The 12,231-nt window shown below is 34.8% G+C and overlaps 1 protein-coding gene across 1 annotated transcript in view; it reads left to right on the top strand.

Moving 5' to 3' along the window:
• The first annotated feature begins 187 nt into the window (after nucleotides 1-187).
• The window catches only part of LOC140441158 (transferrin-like), a 91,607-nt gene continuing 79,563 nt past the window's right edge, over nucleotides 188-12,231 (top strand). Inside the window, exon 1 of the mRNA XM_072531629.1 lies at nucleotides 188-361. Within this exon, the coding sequence (XP_072387730.1) occupies nucleotides 280-361 (82 nt within the window). The 5' untranslated portion in view covers nucleotides 188-279. The remainder of the gene's footprint in view (nucleotides 362-12,231) is intronic.

The raw sequence follows: 12,231 nt of genomic DNA, 5'->3' as shown, positions 1-12,231 counted from the left end.
TCTTGAGTTTTTTCTTTTTTTTTTGCAAAAACAAAAAAGATAAGAAAGCTTATTTCTTTGGCCATCAGTATAGTAAAGTAGATTTTGTGTAAAAAAATAAAACCAATTTAAACCTCAGTTAATTTAATTAGAAATCAATTATCTACGTATAAGATTAGATTAGATTATTTGCCTGGGCATTTGCGAAATGAACAATTTTTAATTAGTTGTATAGATAGGTTAAGCAGTAAACACATCTAGGTAGAAGTGCCCTAATTTTTTTCTAATTAGTGTGCCACCATGTCAAACCAGTATAAAAATGTTTTAGTTTTGATTCTGGTTGCGTGTCTAACTGAATATGTTTTTCCACAACAGATTCCGAGTAAGTAAAGTTTATTTTTGTTATTGGGTGTGTCACCTTTTAACTAATTATATTAATGGCATAGCCCTTTGTAAACTGGAATTATCTGGTTTAGTTTTAACCGAGTCTTGAGGATATTGAAATTGAATAAAAATATAAATTTTTATTTGCTTGAACAATATTATTCCCAGAAACATGTTTAGAAAATTAGAAAAAAAGTTGTCAGAACTAAGTTCAAGGTCTCCTATTCTATTAGAGCCGTAATTATAATAAAACAGACAGGTAAAAACATTGGTAAAAATGTAAATTTACATTTTTAGTGCTTCCCCATCAATGAAATGGTTAATAACTGGAGAAACTGCTTGTTTAAATTTTTTTTCTTAATAAGTAGGTATTCGTAGATCTAATCTCTAATGTATAATCTTGTCATATATTTTTTCTTTCTTTATTAGTTTTGATATTACAATCTGTATCATTCTTATCTTATTACTTGTAGAGGGTACTAGTATCAAAAGGTCCTAGTATCTTCACAATTTTCACTTTTGATAAAATATACAAGAAATATAATTTCTAATGAAAGTAAATTATGGTAAAATACGACACAATATGAACTAACTGTACCTAAATTCTTACCAATTTTTGAAAAAAAAAATAAGAAAATCTATTTTAGAATATTATAAATAATATTACTATTCAAATAAATGTCAATATGATGTAATTTAAAACATATTATCGAGCATAATATTATACAGGTGCATAAGGAATTTCTTCAATAAATTGGCAAAGTATTTTTTCTACTTCTTCAAGGTCAAACGATTCTCTCTCTTACTGTTCTGGCTGTTGGATGTTGTAATTTTTGGAGAGAACAGCAGTATAAAATTTAAGTTCTTTGAGAGACCTCCAAGTGGCACCAAAGTGTTTTATGAGAAGTTTATCAACATAGTTAAGTTTTGGAATGTTTATTTGTTGTTTAGAATACTTTTAAAGTTTTAATATAGTACAAATATTGTGATACAATTCACTTTTAATGTAAAAATTTCTAAATTTTCTATTTTATATAGCACAAAACGTTTTGAGTTTAAAAAAAAGTTCCTTTCCAGATAAAGTTTTTGGTTCAGTTATAACTTGTAACTTTTTAACATCTTCTTCTTGTAGTGCCGTTCCGCTTCGGATGTTGGCGACCATCATGACAATCTGCACTTTGCAAACTGCTGCTCTGAAAAGATTTGTGGTTGTTGTGTTTTGTACCACGTACGTAGATTTTTCAGCCAAGAAATTCTTCACTTTCCTGGTCCGCATTTTCCTTGTACTTTTCCTTCCTTAATTGATTGCAGCAACCCATATCTTTCGCTGTTCCTCATGATGTGACCGAGGTATTCGATTTTGGCTGTTTTTATTGTGGTTAACAATTCTTTTCCTCTGTATTCTTAATAAAACGACCTGGTTAGTATCGTGGTCGGTATAGAATATCTTCAGGATTCGACGATAAAGCCACATTTTGAAAGCCTTAATTTTCTTGCAGGTGGCGTCTGTGAGAGTCCATGACTCAGCTCCGTACAACAATATAGGAAAGATATAATATCGTAGTAACCTGATTTTATGGGTACTGATAAATCATGGCATTTGAATAGCTTAGCCATTTTTTGAAATGCAGGTCTTGCCTTCTCTATCCTACATTTTATTTCTAGATAATGGTCCCAATTTTCATTGACGTTCGTACCAAGGTAGGTGTATGTTTTTACCCTTTCTATTCGTTGACAGTTCACACTGATTATTTTAATTTGCTGTTCCTTCATAGAGATCATCATACATTTTGTTTTCTTAATGTTTAGTGAAAGTCCATATCTCTGATTCTCTTCTGTGATTCTTTTTATTATCATTAACTCCTGGAGGGCTTCATAACTGTCAGCGAATACCGCCGTGTCATCCGCGTATCTGATGTTATTAGATTATTATTATACATTTTCCGTTAATTCGAATTCCGGCTTCAATATCCTCTACTGCTTCTTGAAATATTTCCTCAGAGTATATGTTAAACAGCCAGGGTGATAGTATACATCCCTGTCGGACCCCACGTTTGATTTTGATATCATCGGCTTCTCCTGCCTCTGTACGAATAGACGATGTTTAATTCCAGTAAACATTGCTATGGATTCTTAGATCACATGTGTTTATTCCAATATTTGTTAATATTTCCATCAGCTTGTGCTTAACTGTATTAAATGCTTTATGATAATCGATGAAGCATTCATAAATATTGCAATTCCCATCTCTACATCGTTCAAATAGCACTTGCATACTAAAGAGAGCCTCTCTCGTACCCACTGCGTTCCGGAAACCAAACTGTGTACTGTGTACCACTAATTTTTTCTTCACATAGCCTATATATCCTTTGATGTATAATTTTTAGAAATACAGTGGTACCTCGACATACGAGTGTAATTCGTTCCGTAATTTTGCTCGTATGTCAAATTGCTCGTATGTCAAAGCAATTTTCCCCATTGAAATTAACTGAAATGTCATTAATCCGTTCCAGTCCCAAAAAAAACACGTTAGTTATTTTTGTTAAGTGTTTTTAAATAAGAAAAATGTATTTAGAAGAAGAAACATTTATTTATAAGTAACAAAAAATACATACATATTCTGTAAAAACATAAGAAAAAGTGAAATGCTCACGGAAGCGCTTAATTTTCGTCAGTGGTCGTCACTTTTTTCGTCACACTTTGCTCATTTTCATCTGCAGATCGTTTAAAAAAACTGTCCAACGTCTTCCAATTCTGGCTCCTCTTCAAAACTAATTTTTCGTTGAACCACCGTAGGCTGCTGCGAATGTAGTTCGTCTAACTCCTCGGTTGACAGCTCCTGAGACTGTTCTTCGACAAGTTCGTTCACATCTATTTTTTGTTTTCCAAGAGAAACAATCTCTTCTACCACTGACACTTCAGGTTCCAGTCCTTCGCAGGCCCTTTCATCTACGCAGAGGTTAAGGTCCTTGTTGTAACACCTAGCCAGGCCTGCTCAATAATTCTTAGGCATATTACTATGTTAAAGTGGTTCTTCCAAAACTCTCGAAGGGTAAGGTTTGTGTTCTCCGTCACCTCAAATCAGTGCCGAAAAATGTGTTTGGTATACAACTTCTTAAAATTAGAAATCACTGGCTGATCCATGGGCTGCAAGATAGGAGTGGTGTTGGCTGGTAGGTAGAGAATCTTTATAAACTTGAACTCTTGGAGTAAATCATCTCCGAGATATGGTAGGTGAGAAGGGGCATTATCGAGGACAAGAAGGATTTGCATGGGTAGGTTGTTTTGCTGTAGATATTTTTTAACAGAAGCGGCAAACACCAAGTTTATCCACTCCACAAAGAATTTCCTGTTGACCCACGCCTTTGGATTTGCCCTCCACATAACTGGCAGTTTTTTTTTAAATCTTATGTAACTTAAAAGCTCTGGAATTTTCTGAATGGTACACTAGAAGAGGTTTGATTTTACAGTCGCCACTCGCATGGGCACAATGTAGTAGAGTTAATCTATCTTTCATAGGTTTGTGACCAGGCATCGTCTTCTCCTCTGTCATTATGTAAGTCCTATTCGGCATCTTTTTCCAGAAAAGCCCTGTCTCGTCACAGTTGAAGACTTGCTGGGGGATGTATCCTTTGGTTTCTATTAGGTCGGAAAACGTTTTGATGTAAACCTCAGCTGCTTTCACATCCGAACTTGCTGCCTCACCATGCCTAAAGACGGAGTGAATGCTGGTTCTTTTTGTAAAGTTGTGAAACCAGCCCCAACTGGCTTTAAACGAGTCTTCCGATTCATCATTTGTGGAAGTGTGTGGGATCTGCTTCAGCAAATCTTCGTAAATCGCTCGTGTCTTCTCACATATGATGCTTTGTGTTAAGGTTCTTCCTTGAAGCTGCTTCTCTGTCACCCATACCATTAGTAGTTTCTCCAACTTTTCATGGAAAGAAGTCTGGAGCTTAGAAATTATTGTAACGCCCTTAGCTGGCATTATACCATTTATCACCTCCTTCCGTTTAAGTACAGTACATATTATCATTGATGTGGTACGCCCGTACATCTTCGCCAAGTCAATTACTTGTACACCTTGCTCATATTTTTCAATGATTTCACGTTTTAGTTCAATAGACATCATCTTCTTCTTCGAACCAATGGTTGTAAAAATAAATGTAATATGGTAACGTACAAAAAGCACAAAACGCGAACCCAACTTATCTACAATAATTCGAAACTGAGGGAAACAAGCAAAGCAGACAGACTGAGGTCTATAGTAAAAATTTACACATTGTTAATTAAACCGACATCGAGAGTGCAGTATGGTTAGTATTAAAATCCGAATTTTTCCAATGACCATTTAATTTGTCGTCCAAGTAATAGTCACGTACAGACCCGTAAAATGATCTTTATAGCGAGGCCGTAATTATCTATTACCAGTAAAACTACCTTTTATTTATAAAGCAAATTAGAAGTAGTCAAATAAGAGGTATGAGTTTGAATAAAAACCGATTCCTCGTATCTCAAATCTTGCTCTCATCTCAAAGGAAAATATCGCTCGCTCCGCGGCTCGTATCTCAAAACACTCGTATATTAGGGCGCTCGTATATCGAGGTATAATACCGCTGTAACTTTAAAATATGGCTCATTAAGCTGATGGTCCGGAAATCATTGTAGAATATGGATTTTGTTTTCTTTTATTAGAGCAATAAACGTTGACTTCAGCCATGATCTTGGTATTACTCCGTTTAAATATAAATGTCATTGAATATTTTTTTTAGTCGTTGAGTAATGTCGGTGTTAAATAGCTTTATGAGTTCAGCATATACATTGTCAGTTCCAGGAGCTTTGCCATCTTTTAGTTGTCATATTGCTTTTTCCATTTTATCTGATGTGATTGGTAAATGGTCGCTACATGTGTAGGACGGTGGTTGTTCGGACCTATTTTCATCAAAGAATTCTTGTATATATTTGGTCCATATGCATATTTCTTGATTTTCATCTGTGATGATGTTCCCCTGTTGATCTTGCAGTTTTGTTAGCTATGTTGGATTTTTGAAGACCAGCTGCTTGTTTTAACTTTTTATGCATATTAAATGTATCGTGTTTTTGTTCCAACAACTCTATCTCTTCGCACTGTGTTTTTAACCAATTTTCTTTGGCCTTTCGTATTTCGGTTCTTGTTTGACTCTGAATATTTTTGTACATTCTTTTATTATTCTTTGATTTTTTCTTTCTTCCATGAGTTGTAGTATATTGTCATTCATCCAACTTTTCCGCTTCTCTTTATTTTCTATTAGATGTTCTTCTCTGATCTTGTTAAAAGTTTCACATATATATTAGAGTGAGTTTTCTGAATCGTATGTTTACTCCATATTACTTGGCTTTTCTGAAAGAATCCGTGTGACTGTCTCCTATGTTTCCTTATCTTTTAGTCTTCTCATATCACATTTTTTGTTACTATTCTTTCTTGTAAACTTTTTAAATCTAAACCTAAATTTACCAATAGTAGAAATATGATCTGACGATACGTCAGCACTGGGGTAATTTTTAACTGATAGGCATCCATAACAGAATTTCTAGTTCACCATTATGTAATCAATTTGATTCCTTATTATGTTTCCTGGTTGATCTTGCGAAGAGATCCAAGTATACAAACGTCTTGGTGGTAGTTTGAAAAACGTATTTAGTATTGCAAATTTTTCTTCCTCTACAAATAGTTTTAATCTTTCTCTTCCCCAGACTAAAATCACCAATTAATCCACTGCTTTTCCCGTTACCAATTTTCGCATTCAAGTCACCCATAATAATAGTTATATCTTCTTTTTTAATTTGTTTAAGTGAATTTATCAACAACTCATAGAATTGCTCTACCTCTTCTTCTGGTTTATTGATGGTTGGGCCATACACTTGTAAAACATTTAATTTGACCGGAATAGTATACATTTTTAACATAATTTTCAATATTACCGAATATTCTATCAGCAGGCAAAAAGGAATGACCTGCCACCGGTAAAATCACTTCTACATTCTGGATATGTTATGGAGTTCTTTCTGACAGTCATTTGCAACACATTCCAATGAGCGTGGTGTTCTTGTTTTATCCACTGCACCCATATGCCATCAACCTGACGGTAGCAATATCAAAATTGACTTTATTTAGCCTGTCAAATACAGCGGAAGAAACTTCATTGGAACCTTTCCCAAACTCGTTTTTAGTCAAATAATAGGAAAATACAATTTTTTCGGTAATCTTACATTGGGATATCCCTATATAGAACAATAGTAAAATTATATAGATACAACCATGATACTATAAATGACAAGATAGGATCCTCCCGTATCGCAAATACGCCCTGTTCGCGCATGATTTACTTAATTGGAGAGTTGAATTTGAATTTTTGTTTAAGTTAAATGGGATTTGTATGCATTCTGTGATGAAATTATTTAATTATCAAAATAATATTAAACGAATTTTTTGTGTTGTGAAGAAACTAGACTAAAATAAGTTTAAGAGGTTTAATAATGACAATGATCATACACACAAGGATATCTTGTGTGTACGAAAAACTATTTATTTAGTTATTTAACCAACAAGTGTATTAATAAGGGCGATTAACAATTGAGATATATTAACGCGCGAGCGAAGCGAGTGCGTTAATGTTCGAGATTGTTAATCACCATTTTAATTCACGAGTTCGTTACAAAACTTTTCCGTCGACCGTACTTTTCAGAAATAAAAATATCTTAGTTTAAATTTTTATTTACTTAACGATAAATAATGACATACAATGACAGACAGTACTTACAGCGGCTACTTCATTTTAAATAATTTTTTAGTGGGAATATAAATAGGTATGTTTGGTTGCCTACACCACAGGTAACTGCCAATCACAGAGCGTTAAATGTGGTTAAATTAATTTATACAAGCAATGTATGTTGTATTGCCTATAATGAAATCGTTCATTAATAGAAAATCATTCATTAATAGGGGTCATTAATCAATGATTTTGAGGGTGTTAAAATTAATCATAAATGGACGGTCGACGGAAAAGATTATTATTTATTGATTTATACAAAAATAAACATTTTCAAATATGTTCAATATACAAATTAAACTTCAATATAGGTATTCGAAAAAATTTTAGTGTCACGATAAATTTGTTTTACCAATTACAGATAATTAATCACTATAAAATAATATAATAGGTAATTTCAGTAGGTGCATGTTACCAGTGTCTTGGTCTTCGGACGGACATAAATATATTGGAGGAAATAAGGCCTCGTTAAGGTTCCCGGTTAAAATCTAGAGTATACAAAGGCCTATTAAAATATTTAACCGGCCTACTTTACAAATAGTCAATAACAATTTTTGGAAACAATTTAGAAAATTTCTTTGCACTGGATTTACTCCCAGTTGGTACATTTAAGATTTTATTTTTTTAAATGTTAAACAACTCAATATCAAAATATTTCCAAACGGTTAAAATTAATGAAGAATTCATTCTTGATAACGTTTAATCGGGGATGAAACTACCGAGAAACAATAATTAAAATTAACTGCCTAACAAAATTACTGTAATCTGAATAGAAAATAGCCACTGGTGTTTTTTGTAATCATTGAATTATTTTATTAAATTTTCGTTTGCGTGTCCTGGCAGTCTCTTTCAACTCAATATTTAATTTTCTAATTCTAAAATACAAACAACTTCAAAAAAAGCTGTATGACACTTTCATCTAAATTGACATTTTCTGCAAGTTCGAGAATTATTTCCCGACATTTCACCTTATAGAGTTCACCTAAAAACATTCAGAAAAAATTAAGAAACCAAATTGTTACACAAAATACCTACGTTGTTTCCTTCTCTAATAACATTATTTTTTTTTAATTTCTCTCTACTAATCCAGCATTACGTAATTTTTTACAGGGTTCCTCTAATCTGTTTCCTAAAAGGGAAGGTACTAAATCCTGTTTCAAATTTTTTCCATTCTTGCTGGCATATTCTAATAATTCCGCCTTGAAATCTCTTTCAAAATCATCACTGGTAAAATGTACAGAACAGATTCTTACAGTAAGCACATTGAATTTGTCAAACCGGCGACAAAAATGGTCCCATTTCTTAGATAAATCATTATCTTTAGGATGGGAAGCCGAAAAAAATCTAATTTCACCAGCAGAACCTTTAATTTGATTATCGTTATCACAATTGAAACCGGCACACATCATGTGTACACGTAATGTAGATCTCACTTTTACACAGATAAAATATAAAATAATCTTAGCCAACAACCGCGAACCATTCAAACTAAACGGACATAATTATCACTCTCCAACTACGTCACGACCACACGACTTCAATATCCCCTCTCTTCAATATGCGCAATATCTTATCTTGTTAGTCATTACTCTAGTCATAATATCATGGATACAACTGTCTAGAATAATACGCATTTTGATAAGAAACCTTTGAAAGAATGAGGCTTTTTTGGCAGCTTTTTTGAGCGCTTTTCAGTCCAATAATAGAGAATTGCTTGATAAGCTTAGATTGGGATGTCCCTATATAGAACTTAGAACAATAGTAAAATTGTATAGATACAACTGTCTAGAATAATACGCATTTTGATCAGGAACCTTTGAAAAAATGAGGCCTTTTTGACAGTCGAAAAGTAGAGAAAAACTCAAGAAATGCACTAGCTCTTGCTTTGAATGAATGCAATTTTCAACGACTATTTTTTTCTTCTTTTAATCTTTTTTGTGAGTTCTATGTTCGGTGGTTCTATGCACAGGAAACACACGTCAATACGTGGAGTAGTACAGCTTAGGTTATACTTAGTATTAAAAAGCATTCGAATGTACGACAGCTTTACCTTTTCCTGTGATGCACACTGATTATTGTAAATTTTACATATTTTTCTATAGATAAATCCTAAGAAAAGTAACGTCTACTTAAAGAGGATCGACAATAATGCGAACTTTTAAAAGTATTATTAAATTTTTGGAGAGCTATCTGTCTGACAGTTTTTCTATCACCTCCCATTTTCTCCAATGTTGTTTCACTGGTTTTGAGAAATGATTTCACGATGTATGCATGCTCATGTTTCGTAACATGTAGTGCTTTTAAAAAGATTTGTTGACATACTGGGACGTTCTGTTTTGAAGAAGTAACATTTTACAGAAATTGCTATGACATCATGTCTGAATTTTTTAGACGGCGATGTTTAGGTAATTAAACAGTAGAAAACTTTTAAAGAAATGCATCCTAAAGAATTTTATCTTTTACTGCATAAAACGCACCACGAAAACTTTTAATATTCGTCATTCTTAGAGTAGCACATTCGAATTTTTAAATTAATTTAATTTTTGAATTTGTTATTAAAATCCCATCGTCCTTGCAAACGTGCTGGTCGAACTAATAAACAGATATGAAATGGATGTTGTAGCATTACAAGAAACCAAACTAACTCATACCATCAACATCAAGTTTCCACGATACGACATCTAAAGTAACGACTACAGAACAAATTCAGGAGGAACTGCTATCCTAGTGAGAAAAGGAATAAACCATACATTACAACAAACGCCAGCCCTAAACACTATGAAAGCAACAACAATAAAAGTCCAGATGAGACAAGGTGACATAAGGATCACTTCAGCACGCGTAAAGCCAACAGATCCTTTAAGCAAAGACGACCTGGCTGCGTTCTTGAACATAGAAGAACCGTCCATAATAATAGGAGACCTAAACGCCAGATCCCTTAAACTGGAACGATACAGCTACAAACAAAAACGGAGGAATATTAAATTATTTAGTGAACAACAAAAAAACCATGGCAATTGGGCCTATAGAACCAACCAACTTTTCAGGAAATGCTCTACCAACCTATTTGGTTATAGTAGTGGCTAAATACCAGGACTACAAACAGACATCCGACCCTTAAACGAAGGATCAGGAGACCACAACTTTATACTCCTAGAAATAGGCACACAAAACATCAAGGTAAAGAAAAAAAATGAAGTGGTCTAACTTCAAACGACTAGTGAGCATAGGAATTGGAAACGTTCCGACGATTGACAATACACAACAAATAGATGAAAAAGTCCTAGAGCTTAAAAACATCATAAAAGAAGTACTAAGGAATAGCACTACTGAAGAATAATATAAAATTCAAATGGGAAGATTTAGAGCCATTAATCAGAAAATGAAAGAAATGATAAGGGAACAGAACAGAGTCAAAAAGAAATCCAGAAGAACAAGAAATCAGGAAGATAAATATAAGGCAAACCGACTGAATCAACACGTCAAACAGGCACTAATAGAACATAGAAGCCAACAGAGGGACAATTACGTAAAAGAAATGGACAAAGGGGCCAACATATGCAAGAAATATGGAAGCTCCAAAGAACTTTAAGAAACTAGAGAAAACCCATTCCCCCACTTCCAGAGGAAACAGAATCGTCTACTTAGTAGAAGAGAAAGTCGAGGTGATGAAAAGAAATCTTGAGAGAGTGTGTATACTGAATTATCACTAAAACGAAGACATAGACTTTATCGAAGAAATCGAAGAAACAGAACTAGAAACGCCCGAAGAACAAGATGAAATAATAAATCCCAATCACCAAGAGAAATAAGTGAACTGATCAGAAAAAGTTCACCAAAGAAAGCACCTGGTCCAGACGAAATCACTAACAGAGCCCTGAAGTATCTTCCTTTGAAAGCAATTGTATATCTGACAAACATAACAAACGCAATACTAAGATACAAGCTCTTCCCAAAACCGATGAAAGGAAGCCCATGTAATCATGATACCAAAGCCAGGAAAGAACCACATATTTCCGCAAAATTACAGGCCGATCAGCTTGCTTCTAGCAGTCAGTAAGATAGTAGAGCGAGTTATCCAAACCAGACTCCAATCAGAGACAAACAGGCTAGGGTTAATCCCAGAAGCACAATTCGGATTCAAAGCTCAACATTCCAGCAAACTACAAGTACTCAGACTTACAGAATACATAGCTACTGGATTCAATGATAAGCAATATACAGAAGCAGCCTTCCTGGATGTAAGCAAATAGAAGCAATCGCGGCAAAACATAGGAATCTTTTTTTTCGTCTTTATAGAGGGGGGGGGGGGGTCTGGAATCTTGAAAAGACATCTCATTCCAGGACGCCGCCTGACTGACCTTAGTTCAGGATTTATTCTTCGTACTCCCGGCGATAGTTCCCGAGATACTTTAAAATGCCCTCTCGTTGCCGAGTCTACCCCGAACGCCTACCCGCTAAACCAGACCCTCCTCTGTCGGAGCCACTGTGCCACACCCTACGTGCTGTTCCACTCTTCTTGCTATCTTTCAATTGACCTTTCCCTTTCCTGTTTTCTCTCGGCCATAGTAAGGTTTGGGCCTCTTCTCTCATACAGCTCTTTTCTTTCCACCGCCAGAACATGTAACGGAACACAACCAGTGATGGTCCCCAAGGCTGCCGCGGAGTCCTGTAGGCGCATGTCACTCGCAACAGACTTGTTCTGTCCACTTGTATCATGAGCCTCCTATAGGAATAAAACATAGGAACCTGGATATGGCTGTAAGAAATCTACAGACGGCAATGGATACGATAAAAAGAATGGGGTATACAATCACAAAATTGTCCCCCAGAGCGAGGACTCGAGGACCGAGCAAGTAATACAGATCGATGATAAGTCACTAGAGATAGCGGGAATATAGAGCTTGTAGCCAGGACTCCCACATGACAAGCGATTTGCTGATTAGATAGCCTCTATAGCGCATCAGAGCGCTATCAGGGGGAAAGTGGAGTTAATCCTCCTTGCTCTAATGAATTGTGTCACCCTAATGTCATACTTAATGTGTGTGCAAGTCTCTCAGGC

This window comes from Diabrotica undecimpunctata, chromosome 5, assembly GCF_040954645.1.
Source record: "Diabrotica undecimpunctata isolate CICGRU chromosome 5, icDiaUnde3, whole genome shotgun sequence".
In the NCBI taxonomy this organism is placed as follows: domain Eukaryota; kingdom Metazoa; phylum Arthropoda; class Insecta; order Coleoptera; family Chrysomelidae; genus Diabrotica; species Diabrotica undecimpunctata.
Note: the sequence above shows the minus strand (reverse complement) of the source record. Positions and strands in the feature narration are given on the sequence as shown.